Source organism: Magnolia sinica, chromosome 10, assembly GCF_029962835.1.
Source record: "Magnolia sinica isolate HGM2019 chromosome 10, MsV1, whole genome shotgun sequence".
Taxonomy (NCBI): Eukaryota; Viridiplantae; Streptophyta; class Magnoliopsida; order Magnoliales; family Magnoliaceae; genus Magnolia; species Magnolia sinica.
Genome location: NC_080582.1, coordinates 54,659,872 through 54,676,001, shown reverse-complemented (window position 1 = coordinate 54,676,001; position 16,130 = coordinate 54,659,872). Strand labels below are relative to the sequence as shown.

Sequence of the window (16,130 nt, the reverse complement as noted above, 5' to 3'; positions counted from 1 at the left end):
GAGATTTCCATGCTTCATCATAGTTTAAAGGTATTCATTCACTGATATCTTCTTTATCTCAGGAGTTTTGATCTCATCGGGAGTCTTGTTGATCATTCAGCTGCAGTTACTTCTGTAAAACTTACTTGCAATGGTCATAACGTTCTCAGTCGCAGTGCTGATAGGTAACCTCTTCGAGAGAATCATGAGCTTTTCCCATGAGATTTCGAGCCTTGCAAACAGAAATGAAATCTCTTGACAATTTAAGCAATAATTCATTTGAATTTTTTACTCCTTTGATCTTATTCAACAAGTCTATTCTGTTCCGTGATGTAGCCATAACAGATGGTGGGTACAATATTTTGTGTCGCTATCATCAAGTTGCATCTCATGGAACAGTCTATGACATGGCTATAGATCCTGCAATGGAGGTTGCTGTCACTGTTGGGCAGGTCTATTTCTTTTCACAGGGTAAAGCTCTTTTTCTTTGGCATTCTGGTCAGTATTCTTACTACACAATTATGTTATTTTTTTAGGATAAGAAGATTAATATGTTCAACCTTGCTTCTGGGAAGCTTGTTAGAACATTTAAGCAAGATCCAGACTTTGGAGAGCCAATAAAGGTGCACCACTATTTTGGATACCATAGCACCATCACCACCCTCATGGCCTTATCCCTATCTACATTTTACAGGTAACGATATATCCAAGTGGCAGCTACTTGGTTTGCTCCTACTCTAACAGGTCTTTCAGCATCCATGATTCTACCAATGGAGAGCTCATTACTCGAGCAATGGGGCATGCCGAAGTGATTACCGGTGTCATTTTCTTGCCTGACTGCAAGCACATAATTACTGTAAGTTCTTGTTTGTGCTTAATTTTGGGGTCACGAATAATGGATTTGCTTCCTAGTGATGTATAGAGTGTAATTTGTGTTACATATGATCTTCTTCACGGAGCAAATGACAGAGATTTTGTTACAGTTATAAAAATCAAGCCAAGCCTTGACTTGGTCTGCTGGTAGCATTAAACTCAATTTTAGGAAAAACCAGAATAAAGAAGTCTCAAAAGCTATTAGAAATTTGGTGCACAGAAAAGTATATTGTGAAACAAGAGTTGACACTGATTGATTTGGAAGCCACCAAATGAGGTATCCCAATGATCCAATACCCATCCTGGCATCTTTGCAACAGACCAACCATGAACTGTGAATTCTGGTAGTTCTCTGCAATTTTTTTTAAAAAAAAAAAAATTATAAAATGCTTCTTTCACTTTCTTTGTGAAGAAAACCTAAGAGCATGCATCCAAAAATAGAGCATTGCTAGTGCTAGTAAAGGTACCCTAAAAGAAGATACAAAGTCCATAAGCTCGACTTTGGGACTATTGCAGCATATAACAGCCCCAAAGTGGATGAGTAACCCAATGGATAAGCTTTATGTGTCTGTTGCTGTCCTCATGGTTTTCATGGATGTCTTTGATGAATGTTTGAGAAAGCATTGGAAAGTCAAACTTTCAGTTTTCCACATATATGTCCAAAACTCAGAAGTTGCAAAGAAAAAAATTGTCAATTTAGCTCGTTCTAATAGCCAAAATGAAGACTGAAAAGATCATCAATGTTGCCATTAATGTTGCCATTAGGGGGATTTTGGCACATTGCAACAATATTGGCAATTTTTTTATAGTAAGATTTCAGTGTGATTTTGAAATATCCAGTGGAACTTCGAAATATTCCAGACTAAAACAACTACTCTCGGACATGCTCTGCATGTTCACAGAAACATATAACTGAAGTTTATGATGCATGCAACATAGACAAGTTATGGAAATGTGGGTCTGTGCCACCTGGAAATCTGGAAATCCTAATGGATGCACCAAAAAAAAAAAAAAAAAAAACTGATATAATTAATTGAGAGTTACAGTTCCCTCATTCCGTCTAGATTTTGAGGAGCTCTTCCCAATGATCTTCACAAACATGAGGACTGGATCTACATCTTGTAATTTGGTCTGTGCAGTTAGGAAGAAACTAATGCAGAAGTGGTGTCGGGGTGATGATTCATCATTAACTTCTAACATCTTGCACAGGAATTGACTTGTGTTGATATCGCCCTTATATTTCATCCTTTTCCATATTAGTTTTGATCCACTGAATACGCTATTCCAGGTTGGTGGTGACAGCTGCATTTTTGTGTGGAAGATGCCGGCTTTACTATCATCAACAATTTTGCAGAAGATTATGGAAAATGCTTCTTATCTATTTCCAGTAAGCTCATCTCAGTCAGCAGCTCCAAGTGAGGGCATAGTACATGAAGAGGTCAACCGCCCAAACACTGATTTCAAGGATATCTCTGCACTGCAAAATTGCAACCTAGATGTTGAAGGAGTGGTTACTGGAGGGGTGTGCGAAGGAACATCAGCATTTAAATTTAGTGTCTCAAGGCTTCTGAAGTGGGCACAAATCAAAGTAACAAGCAATGAGACTTCTGATGGAGACCCTGAATTCAATGTCTCAGGTAATTTGTAGGAAAATTGGAGATCCTGAAATTCATCAATTTAGTGTCTGGCTGGCTTATTCAGAAGCTGTTGGTGGTAGTTATTCAGAAGCTGTTGGTGGTAGTTTTCCATGTGAGCATTTTGGTTGGTTTAAGATGATGTTGGTCATTGTACTCAATATTTTGGCATGCTATTGGAATATCTATGCTATTGTTGTAATCTGAATGGTGATTTTTTTTTTTCCCTTCGGGATGGGGGTGCTTTTATTGCAATCTTTCTTGATGCCACATGTGGCTGTTCGTTAGATATTTAATTTCATAGGATTATTGTCAGCAAGTAAAACTGGAAACTCCTTTTTCAATCGCTGGTCAAGGTCAGGCCTCTGGTACCATGGTTCCTATCGCAGTCCGGATTCCATGTCAACTCAACTTGGGAAACAGTCAGGTATGTCACACTAACACATCTGAAAGACCATTTAGTGCGGATGCTCCCTAGAGTTCTCCAATGGGTCAAGGGATTCCAACGTGGTTACTACAATCAATTTACAAGTTATGCTGCTTGTTTATGTGATTGTTCTAGAACCCTTCACTTCTAGTTTCTTTTGTTTGTGCATATTTAGGAGCTTTAACGTGGACGGGCATTGGCGCACCATCCATACTGTTTATCTTGATCTACTGGATTCCCCTGAAGTGCGAGATGTCAAGGACGTCAAGTTGCCAATTTCCATCCCAAATTTGAGTACGTCTAAACATCATGCACTATTTGCACTCTTTGGTCTTCCTCATGTAGAAGACAGAATGTTCTGAGGTATTCAGCTAGGATATGAAGAGATAGATCATTTACTTGGTACATTTTGTCTAAACTTGTGGAAAGGCAAAAATATGAGTCCCTTGAAAAATTCCATATACTCAGATAGGATATGAGGAGATAGATCATTTACTTGGTACATTTTGTCTATACTTGTGGAAAGGCAAAAATATGACTATGGATCCCTTGAAAAATTCCTTTGTGCCCATATATTCTAGAATGGAATAGATCCACTGCCGTTGGAGGCACAGTCATTGTACTTTCATAACAAGTCTTGTACATGTGGTGCATGTGTTTGATAGTCTTGGCCCTTGATCAGACTATCCTAGTTTCTGTCTAAGAAAACAACATTTTCCTATTGGATGTGAGCCCCTGCTAACAGTCTTTTAGTTTCCATCTATATGCAACCGATCGCATGGCTAGGGTCATGCAAACAATGTGTTTTTTGGTCCATGGTCCATTTACTGCATAAACTGTTGAATAAAGGGCCTGTAGTTTATCCATCTATACCATGGGTGACGCATACTATGTCCCATCCCTGAAGACATTGGTTCAGCTCCCTTCTAAAATAAATATGCACAAATGTGATCCTTCATAAATGCTTAGCTGTTTGTCACATCACTTTGATGAGTTTTGCCTGACGAGTCCTCTGCTCGCACCTCCTACCCCATCATGCGATGTCCATACTGTTTATCTAGAAGTATCCAATGTAGATGGTCCATCTGGAGAAAATCTTACCAATTGGAGATGTCATCATTTGTACAAAGTGTCTAAGAAACAATGACACAGAAAAGTAGTAATAACTCCATATAAGTGCTGATGTTCCTCTATCAATGAGATTAGTTCCATGGTGAACATATACTACAGGAGCTTTTGAATCATCATGTGGTGTGGCAGAAAGGTTTTGTGAAATGAAGATCAAGATCCACACTATTCTCAACATATCAAGACCCATTATGTCTACTTTGGGTTTAATACAAAACCATCAGTAATTTATCAGAAACAATTACTTAATCAGTGATTTGGTTTGCTTTTGTTTCTCCAACACTAGGTAGGAAACTCTACTACCATATGGGCTGTCCTAAACTACAATATGACTAGGACTTTCTGTTGATTCATTGACATAGGGTTGGCTCCCTATCCCTTAACTTTCCAAAATTTCCTTGAGCCCTAAGATACGAAAGATTTCACAAATTGCTGGGAGTGAAAGCCTGACTTGTCAAGTACTAGTGAGATTCCATTATCCAAAATTGCATGACACTCAGAAAAAGAAAAAGAAAAAAAAAGAAGTGAGCCTGATGGGCGGTACGAATTTACCAAGATAACCCCAAATTGAAGGAAAGAACTCTTGTAAGTATAATTAATTGTCCTTTTATCAAGGCTTCAAACTATCAAAATTTCTTCCTTCCAATGAGGTCATGGAATTCTACCTATTCTCATGTTACACTTGCATCCTACATGGATATATATGCCATTAGATAGTTATGATAGAAAGTCCTCAATTTTTCTTGGTCCCATGGCTTACAAGTTCACTGCTGTAATGCAGTAGAAGACCCACTCCTGGATGGACCAGGCTGTGGTGAGGGGAGAGAAACCACGTTAGGTGATCTTCCTACCACAGACCATATCTTGCTGCAACCACATTGTGGGCTTGGTGGTGAGGCAATAAATGAAGAGAAGGGATGTATATCAAGTGAGCAGCTCATGCCGAGTATCATTAGCAATTCAATTAAGAATAAATAATATTCTTGTGTTAGTAATGCCTTGACGTGTTGCAAAGCAGCTGCAGGTCAAGGTTCTGGTGAACAGTTATGCTCAGAGGCAAGTGAAATCCCAGCGCAGACAACTAAGGATGATGAAAGCAATGGCCGACAACATGAAGATGATGATCTCTTCAGCCAACACTTCAGCAATTTATCAACACTATTGACGGTAGGAACTTTATCATTTGTGTTTCTTGTTGATATAGATGGGAAGGCTAATATATTGACGGACCACTGTAATTTTTGATAGCATCTCTTTACTTAAAGGACAATACCATTTTAAGAAAAGTGAAGGTGGAAAATTTGAGACTTGGATTCAACTCAACCATGTGTGCTTGCATTCATTTACGCACATGCATGCCAACGTTTATGCACGCATGCATCTGATAAGTGAGAACCAGTAGGAGATTTGTTTGTGTATCATACACTTTTAACACATGTTCTCTTTTCCTAGGTTGAGGGAAGGAGATCATCAGCAAGAAGAAGCTTTTCATCACGCTTTGTTGTGCGCCGTGACCAGCTTACAGGCTGCAAGAGTCTTTTTGAGATGACTGCTGAAAATTTAGGTGCCGAAGACTTGAATTGTTGTGATGAAGCTGTGCATCAAAGTTCACAAGGGGATCCATCAACCGATCTGTCAAAAGACCCACAAATTTCAGATATTTGTGATCTGGTACGTCTGCTAATGATTAATTCTTTCAGATATGCTAGAATTATTGTTGCATTTTGATTCCTAAAATTCCCAGAGATCATTAATTTCTCCTGTTTTTCTGGGTGAAAAAAAGTCTGAAGTACCTCAATGTAGTATTTCAACGAGAATAATCAGAACCAAGCATTTGTACATAACTGTGCAAACCAAAATCTTGTTGAGGGGAAAATTCCTAGAATATAGCATCCCTGGTTCTATAAAAATAAGAAAGAAAAGATGCGCCAGTTAATATGTGGAATGAGCTCATATAACAATTGACATGCTAAGCTTCCCATGTTGCACCATTTTTCCTGCCAATGTGTCACAAATGTAGGACATCCCAGCTGTGCAAATGATGGGACACATACACTCATCATGAAGATCATCTGGCACCAAAATCAGGCTGATCCACTCATTAGGTGGGCCACTCCATTGAAATGAACGGATGACCATCGATCTGGCACAAAGTGCAGGTTTGAACCATGTCCGTTTGTCGCTTACTAGAGCCATCGAGATTATCTTGCAAATCTATGATATCGATTGATCCCATAGGAAGGAAACTCCTGCTTCGAATGATCTTATATACCTAAAATGATTTGGCAAAGCATTTAGTTTACATTAACAAGATATTTTTAGTTGCTCAAGAAGAGAAAGATGTCATGATAAATTGTTTGCTCCTACCTTTTCCACCCGAACAAAATAGTAAACATCCATTAAAAAAAAAAAATCAAATAGTGAAAAAAGAGTTTACGTTTCATGCGATATTTTAATTTGCAAATTGAAGAAAAAGAGATTTCCCTCATCAAATTGCAATTCAGATACTTTCAAATAGTGTTTACACTTGACCTGACGTGGCCTAAACCACCGAGCAAGATATCATCACATATCATCACACACATATGAAGCTAAAGAACAAACCTACTCTCAGTTAGAGAAGATCTTATATACCTATCTGTTGAGAACACGTATTCTGTAAAAAAGGCCAAGCACCCAGAGACGTTTTCATGGCCAAAGCTCTAAAGACGGTTGTCCACCTTATGATAGGTGACCAACATGTGCAAAGCGCATTCAATTTACAATTTATAAAAGAAGCCTCCCTGAAGAATTTCCATTGTTGAACTATTGCTTGACTAGAAGTTGTCATGAGTCAACTTGACTTGGTCAAGGCATAAGTCGGGTTAAATGTGGTTGCTCCCATTTTCTAATGCAGAAACTCCATTTGGGGACTCAAAAATCTTGAAAGCACTCAAGAAACGTTAAAAATCATATTACAATATAAGCATTCTAATTAAAGGAACTGGTTCGAGTACTCATTTTGAGTTGGCTACGATTAGAACCCTCACTGGGTCTTGGTTCATAGTGTAACTAATGCGGGGGCATTTTCACATCAGGCTCGAGTGGGGTGGCCCGTGGGATGCAGGGGTACACTTGGGGTGGGCGGCTTGAGGAACCTATGGATTTGGGGCCCGTGTGATGTCGGTGGCTTGTGTGAGGCGGAACCCATGGATTTGGGGCCCACGAGGAGGGTTCGGCTGAGGACCTAATCCATGTATTTAGGGCCCACGAGGAGGGTTTGACCAAGGACCTAACTCATGGAATTGGGGCCTGAGCTATGAGATAAAGGAATTAATTCGCCATGTTCTATCAGTTTGAGCTTTTAGAGCAAGTGATTAATTATCATGCATCAAATTGGTATCAGAGCGGGAGGTCTTGTGTTCGAGACTCCTCATGGGGGTGATTAATGCAGGAGTGTTTTCACATCAGGCTCGAGTGGGGTCTCTTGTGGGATGCAGGGGCACACTCAGGGTGGGCGGCCTGCGGAACCCATGGATTTGGGACCCGTGTGAGGCGGGTGGCTTGTGTAAGGCGGAACCCATGGATTTGGGCCCTACGATGAGGGTTCGGCCAAGGACCTAACCCATGGATTTGGGGCCTAGGCAGTTCATTCTAGTTCCTAAAACCTTGATTTGAAGGGAATCTTGGTTGTTTCACTTAAAACATGAAACTTCAATTTCTTTTAGAATTTTCATTTACTAAAAGATTTCAGTAACATAAGCCAAGCTTGCGTACATTATATGATCGAGGGCATAGAGTCTTTTCCACTAGCAAATGTTTTAGTTTCAGTAGTCTTTGTTAGGAATCCTACTTGTAGTTGCACATCGGTAGTCATCGTACCTGGTTGCCATCCACGTCCATGCCATACTCGTATTAGATTTGGCCCATACGTCAGGAGCTCTTTAGTTAGGGTGCGTTTGGATCTTAAGTTGCTTAAGATAAGCTGCTTATTCCACAAGTAGCTTATCTTAATTTCTACTTATTGAGAAGATAAGTATGTTTGGCAAACAACATACTTATCAGCTTCTCCTCTCTTTCGTCTCTCTTGATACACCTCTCTTCAGCAACTTCTGAAAAGTAGAAAAGTTAAAAAAAAATTAATTGAAGTGATTATTTATTTTTAAGTAAAAAAGTTACTTATAAGTTTTAACTAATCATAAACCAAACTTACTAATCTGAAATAAGTAACTTATCTACTGTTGTAAGTAGAAAAAGTAACTTATTTGGTGGTATCCAAACAGGCCCTTAATGTGCCCTAGTCAAAATCAGACCAGTTTAATCAATTAGGCGAGCCTCATGCGTGTGCGAATAAATGGATGCTTAAACAGGCTAGTTCATGTGTATGCCTTCCTCCCTGATGAGAAAATTGGCCAATGGTTTTAAATAGCGGCTCCCAAGTGCTACTCGCCCGGAGAAAGAAACTGGTATGACTTGCCTCAACTCGTTTAGTTTCAATCAATCTTGCTCCAGTGACGCTTTTGCGTGCCCACCAAAATTGTGACAACTCAACCAGGTTTTGGACAATATTTAGAACCGTGGAATGGTTCGATCTACGATCCAGGACTAATTAACAGCAGGCCACATGGTGAATGGCTGGGATCTCATACAACCAAGCCACTTTGGCAGGCTGCCTAGAGATTGATGGCTGCAAGTAGCATTCCTTGTTTTGGGTTTGTGTTGTATACCAGTTTGCTGAGGCCTTGTTAAACATAACCCACAGCTAACATTTTTGAGAACTTGATCATACTAAGATTCAGCTACTATTCCATACCTATTGCAGGGTGCAGATAAAAGTGGAAGCTCTTCAGGCTCCACTGACAATCTTGAAGAAAGTGACTCGACTAATGAGACAGCAAGATGTTACATGACAAACACAACTTGCTCGGAAAGAATCACGGAATGCAGAGCAGCATTACTTAGTTTAGATACTGCTGCGGAGAAGGCACTTCAGTTATTCACAGACTTGAGGTTTCCTGTAACGTCTCGGAAAAATCCGTACAAAGACCCGAGGACCACCTCAAGCAGAAATCACTAAGGACCAAATTCTTTAGAAATTAGACGAGAATTAACCAAGTGTTAAACTAGATTATTTGTGAAATTAGCTCTAACCACTTTAAATACGAATTGCAAGACCCAACACTAGCAGAACCGTTAACGCTTCATTATCTAAAAACCTAGGATCAATCTTTAAACTTCGTTGCTCTCGGGAGCATCGCGAAACTCCGTATCGAACCTGGACCGTGCATCGAAAGTCCGATTCCCGCGAAACTATACGATTATGCCTTACTGGGTTTGACTACCATCTCAGAAATTAAGTTCTAATAGTATCCAGAAACGCACAACTTTACCCCAGATCAAAGTGTGTGAGAAACGCGAATACCTTTAGAAAATGAACTCAAACTTAAGTGATTTGAGCTGTTCGTTTGTGGGCCAAATCTAAGGGTTCAGACCGTCAGATTCTGACCTAACTAGACCCTCGGATCAGGAAAAATTTTCAACACATGTCAGTGTACTTGTGGCCCTGATCGAGTACCGGTAACTGTTGAACTAAAACAGATCTGCCACGGTCGATCTATAAATCCGATCGGACCGAAAACTTAACTTGACCTAGATCCAATGTCAGAGGACTTACTGCGGACCGTATGCAAAAAAGGGGCCTCTAGATGTACTCCATTGGACCGAAACAGCCAACTTTTGGCTATAACCTAAGTATACCATGGCCCTGGGGCCATTCTCATCAGTACTGGGCCAATATAAGGGCCTTAAACCCTCTCTCTCCCTTGCCATACGAATTTTAAAACCCTAGGAGAGAGAAGAGAGAAAAGAGAAGAAGAAAGTGAGGAGAAGAGAGGAAGAGCTAGGGTTTGTTGCCGGGATTCAATCCCACCTCTCCACGTGCTTAATCACCTCATTCATGTCGTTATACCGGCGATTCTGATTCCGTTTTTAGGTAAGAAATCCTAACCCTAACCTGTTTTAGGGATTCAAATAGAGCAGATGGTGGAATAGCTAACGTATTTCATGCTATAGGTTGTTGTGGTGCCGTAGACAAAGACTTAATGTTTAAACTGAGTTCGTTACAAGTCTACCGGCGAAAGGTGCGGACTATAAATGTTTACATTATGATTTTCAAGGCTTTCAATGTCAGCAACGATTTATGTCTGACTTGATTGCTATCACATATGCTTAGATACGACGTTTTCCGCATATTACACATATATATGAACTATGTTGAAATACATGCATTCCATGTGTTTGTTGAAATATTTGTATGAGTATGGAATTATAATTTATGCTTGCCATGATTTATGTTTGAGGGTACATGATTGTTGTACGTGTGGCAACTTCCTTGTGAAAGGATTTGTTATAATGCCTGTTATAATTACTATATTACGTGTATATTAATATGTGTAGCCTAAGTGTTTGATAAAATGCCTAAATGAGAAAATGTTTGATGTAATGTACTTAATGAGGGTGTTGAGATTGGATTTTCAATCCCCTTATACATAGTTACAGTTTCCTTTATGTAACCTATCTTACTACTATGTGATTTATAGATAAAATGTCTATGTATGATGACATGTGTAATATATGTTTGTTGAAATGCTCAAATGAGATTCATGTTTAGATTTGGTTGTCACATGCTGTCTTGGATTATCACATGTGAATGCTATTGTTTGAAGTGTGATTGGGGCTACGATGTAGTCCAGGCAATCGGTAATGAATTCCCGAATTAGTGGCTGAGGTCGTTACGCCACATAAGACACGTTCGAAGAATCCAAGTCGTACACCGATTGTCGATAGTTGTTAGGCCAAGCGAAATGTTTACGCACTCCGTGTCGATCAATTCAACGTACGCTCGTACTAGTCGAGCTCGTCAAGAAACCCGATTGGCGTAATATATGTTTACCATGTATGAACGCTACTGCTTGAATCTAAGGTACCAACTTACCAGTGAAAAGCTCATTTAACCTTGGTATCTCGATCCGCTAAGACTCATGATCCGGGCATGGTGGTATGGGATACCGTGGTCGAGCTGTCGGCTTACGCTGGGGTGACGAACCTCCCTGTAGTGACCAATGAGCAATCCAAACTCGTGGCCCGAATACGGTGGTATGAGACACTGTATTCGAGCTATCGGCCTATGCTAAGGTGACGAGCCTTTCCCGTAGTGACCTCGAATATACACTAAGACTACGTTAAGGTGATGAGCCTTTCCGTAGTGACCTTGCGTATAAACCAAGCCTGCGCTGAGGTGACGAGCCTCTCCGTAGTGACCTGAAACTGTCTATCGTATGAGACTAACTAGGATTGACGACCCTAGAAAGATTATTGTTTGGGAAATGATATAAGGGAGGTACCTTAGCTTCCCAATTCTGCTGTATGAAAGGGCCTAAATAAGAACTTGGTTAACACGATCATACATCCGCATTGCACGGTACTTTGGCGAGGAAGCGCACGTTTACTGGGAGTGTAGCATGCGCGATCGTGAGATGATGTCGCTGAGGGAGTGGAGGCAACGGCATGCATCATTATCACATACCATCCTTGCATTAATAAGAGTACTTAGGACCAGATTGTTGTATTGCTTTATCATTACTGCTTGACTGAATTGGTAACATGTTAACCTTTGCCTTATAGCTCCATTGAGTTGATCACTCACTCCCACTCTAGGACGGTGTTTTAAAACACGAACCAGACTCTGTTTTAGATGCAGATACTAGCGTGACGTATGAGGCCGAGTCAGATTTCTACTATAATGAGGAAGAGTTCTCATACATACAGTTATCAAGTAGGTTTATGTAGACCATTTTGATCGACGGAGTTTGCAGGGATGCTGACTAGATGTCATTGCACATGTTATTATGTATTTTGGAACATACTTGTATATTCATTTTGTCCATTTTGAAAATATACATGTATATATATTTAACCTGGTATCGTGTTCATACTCTAGGGACTTACAATACGTATATGTTTTATATATCTATCACAGTCTTCCGCTTGCGTAATCTAATCGTCTCTGGATTATGATATGCTATTTTGGTATAATACCATTCATGTTTAATACACTAATACAGACAACATTCAATCATCATTATTTATGTTGCATAAGTGATGTGTTAGAACTCGGGAGTTGAGCTTATACTCGATCCCTGATTTTCAGGGTGTTACATTTCCGGTGGCTAGAGAAGATGTGCTGAGTGGGCCCACGACTGAATTATCATATTTAGCATCGGAGCTTGTCCCATCGATAACTAGGAAAGTTCAGGAGCTTGCTGATTTGGTGCACTCTAGCAAGATGAATTCGTGTTTGGATGCTCGAGTTGAAGCAGTTGAGTTTGAGCCACTGATCGGGAAATACGTGGAGAGTCTTTCACGTCAGGTTCTTGAATCGGTGAAGAATAATATCTAACGTGATTTTTCTTTCCCGGCTCTTGTTTCTATCCTATTGATAATAATGTCTGATGTATCTATGTCGAATCCGACGAGCTTTGTACAGTGAACTGCAGCTGATCTGAATAATAGGAATGATAAAAGAGGTATTATACAATGCTTGGGAAGAAGGTTTGTACAGTACAGTGCGCCTTTTGGTTTGTACAAGTGAGGCCTATACTTGAGTGATCCAAACAGTTGGTTCAATCGGTCTAACTGTCGGTCGTCTACACCAAAAACCCTGCAAGATTGATAGATCCTGGCCACAGAATGTGTGGATTGCTCTTGGTCGAATGCCAACTTTGCCTCTATTTGCTTTCTTAAACCGTCCATTTCTTGGGCACATGCCCAATGGTTCCCCAATTAGGAGGATTATTGATGTGTGTTGTGCATTGTGAGGCCCATCATCTGAAAGGTTTGAATGACTGAGCTATTGTCCTCACTTGTAAAAATGAGCCTGAACGGTACTGCACAGACATTCATTGTGTGCATTGTATAATACCTTGTAATACCCCGCCATAAAATTCGGTTGCATTCCTGAAGCATATATGGTGGGACCCACTGACATGGCTACCCATTTTATTTTAGTACAGTGGCATGTAACATACTATGTATGGATCTTCGTGAAATGGATTGCCCAGTCTCCAACTGTGAGGATTCACCGAAGGTCTGTATTCTCTCTCACTTGTAGTTCAGAGCTAAAAAGATTACTCAATACCTTCGCCAATTGCTCGTTGAACCAAGGTACTCAGTGGCATGGTTTTAAGACCCAGAGACTAGGATTGACTGGTTTGACCCTGAATCGAGTCCCGAGTTGCCTGTGCTGGTGGTTGAATCGGTCCGACCTGCCGAGTGGGGGTGACTCATATTGGAAATGATTGGTTACTGCCAAATCTGAGTTGACCTAGATGAGTTGCATAAGACTCGTCTGAGTCTTAAAACCATGGGAAGGGTGGTTATCAGTAATTCTGATTCTGATCATTTCTGTTTGAGAGCATTATACCCCCATTGGCTGAAGAAGTGGTCTTCATCGGATCATAATCTTAAGTGGTCTTTGCAGGTGATTGACTGCTGGCTAGCTTGTAGAAATTATTTAGTCTTGCTCATCCACAAATTCAAAGTTTTCTGATAATGCAGGATTATGTATGTGTGGTTCGCCGATTTCTGATCCCAATTGATCTGATGGACCTCATGTGGATGGGGGATGACCTGAAAAGGTCCTGAGAAATGCAACAGAATTGCACATTCAACAAAATAGTCCATCGACTGAAGTGTTGCGAACTCGGAATCCTTCAATACAGAAATATTCTGTGGCATCTGCTGTCTGCAGACAGGTCCATCAGATCAATGGTTTGGATCGCTGGCACCATGGGGCATCCTGTGTGGGCAAGCTATACCTTTGCTGTTGTGTGGGACCGTGTAGGCCCGATGATTCAATCTGCATTTGGTTTTGGAGAAGGGATTTGCTAGTTACTAGCAGAGACTTGAAAAATTGGAAACTCTGTTTGGATGCAATTTCGAATTGAATTGCAATGAGGAAATGACCTGCAAATCAAATAACTACAGGCTGAGGTTATTTGTTGTGCTGGACGCAGTCATGTGTATGTTGATTTTGAGCTGTTCATCTGTTGGGCCCAAATATGGATGGTCCATATTGAAAAATACACTGAAATGCACATTAGAAACAAACATGGACGTTTGTAGGAAAAATGGGCTATGATGCATGGGAAATCTCTTCAATGCGACCTTTGGGCCACAGCACACCTCTTGTGGGTCCGATTATACTCTTCAAATCAGTGACTGATATGGCTGAGAGTTTGAAAATCTCGTATTTTCACAGGAAGTCATATGGTAATACCACAGGATTTTCAAAATATTGGCAGTTTTTTAAATTTCTGTGATTTTATCAAGAAATTATCATTATATTAACCTTTAGATTGTTTAATATTTTAAGTAAACAAATATATAATTATATATTAAAAAATTAAAACTATTTATTGATTTGTAATAATTAATTAAAAAATATATTTTTACTTAAATTTTTTTTATCGGCATTTAAAAAAATTATTAGTATATTTTGGTGAAATTTTTTGGGCATGGTCCATCCATCATGAGGCCCATCAGTTCAATGATCTGGATCACTCGAATCTGATCCCCATATCTGTGAAGTATGAACTGAAAGCGTGAGGACATTGTACATGACCAGAAATTTCCTACTGTACGACCAGTATATGGCCCACAACCTTTTAAAGCCCATTTCTTTTTAGCTGCCCAGAATACTCCCCAGGCGTACGGACAGCTTTTCACGTTACGAAAATGCCCTTGCTTTTTAAAAAGTGATATTTGAAAGTGGGACGTTCCCCATGGCCACGTATTATAACCGTATCTATAATCGTAGCCATTGACAAAAATAAGTGGGTAGTGGGACAGTGAGTCGGGGTTGACTAGGTTGGGACCCGGTCGATCGGGTCAAGCTATTTTATAGATGGAAAGTGTGAATATAGTCACATACATCACAATGGGCCCCAAAGTTAAGTCCCACCCACCTTAATGTCATAGTTCCCACCACACTGCTCAAACAACAAGTGTTCACTAATTCTATTTTTTGCAAAAACAAAAAAAAAAAAAAAAAAACAAAAAATTTAAAATTTAAGAGCAAATAAGCATTTTGATTAGCTATTGGTAATTTATCTTGTTATGATGATCATGACCTGGGTTTAGCAACAAGTTCTCCGGCAAATGATTGAATTGTCTTTAGATTTATAGGTAAATTCAATTGAGAACAATCATTTTAACCAAGAGGGAATGACAGGAAGTGGCCCTCAAATTGCAATTTTGTAAATCCAACTTGAAAATAACACGAGGGCTCATTTGACGTACGTAGTAGAATATAAACACTGGAATTTAGTAGGTTTTGCAACATGGAAAATTAAGTGGAATTTGTTAATCGAATATATGTGTTATATCCAATTCATTTCATGTATTTCATGGTCAATTCTCTTCACTTCACGGTCAATTCCATTCATTTTACGATCAATTCCCTTCACTTCACAATCAATTCCGTGTATTTCACGGTCAATTCCCTTCATTTCATGGTCAATTCCGGCGATTCCCCTTCGCTTCAAGGTCAATTCAATTCATTTCACGATCAATTCCCTTCACTTCACGGTCAATTCCGTGCATTTCATGGTCAATTCCATTCACTTCACAGTCAATTCCATGCATTTCACTCCATTCACTCCCTTACACTCAAATACATGTCCAAACTCATCCCTGCCATCCCTATTCCTTCAAATACACGTCCGAACTCATCTCTTCCATCCCTATTCCTTCTTTTCACCCATTTTCTTCATTAAATCTCCATCCTACTATCACATTACATCTTCCATTTCCATTCTACTCAAGGCTACCTGAAATGCATGGAATTGACCATGAAGTGCATCGAATTGACCGTGAAGTGAAGGGAATTGACCGTGAAATGCATCGAATTGACCGTGAAGTGAAGGGAAATGACCGCGAAATGCATGGAATTGACCATGAAGTGAAGTAGATTCGCCGAAATTAACTGTGAAATGCATGGAAATGACCGTGAAGTCGAGGGAATTGACCGTGAAATGCATCGAATTGACCGT

At 39.9% G+C, this 16,130-nt stretch overlaps 1 protein-coding gene across 1 annotated transcript; it reads left to right on the top strand.

Annotated features, from left to right (window-relative positions):
* Positions 1–224: 224 nt before the first annotated feature.
* LOC131217521 (uncharacterized) lies at positions 225–3,571 on the top strand. The gene is made up of 6 exons (XM_058212458.1): positions 225–431; positions 516–602; positions 674–835; positions 2,141–2,489; positions 2,803–2,993; positions 3,092–3,571. Exons 1-5 carry the CDS (start codon positions 225–227, stop codon positions 2,925–2,927), a joined length of 930 nt encoding a protein of 309 aa, XP_058068441.1. The 3' UTR covers positions 2,928–2,993; positions 3,092–3,571.
* Positions 3,572–16,130: the final 12,559 nt, after the last annotated feature.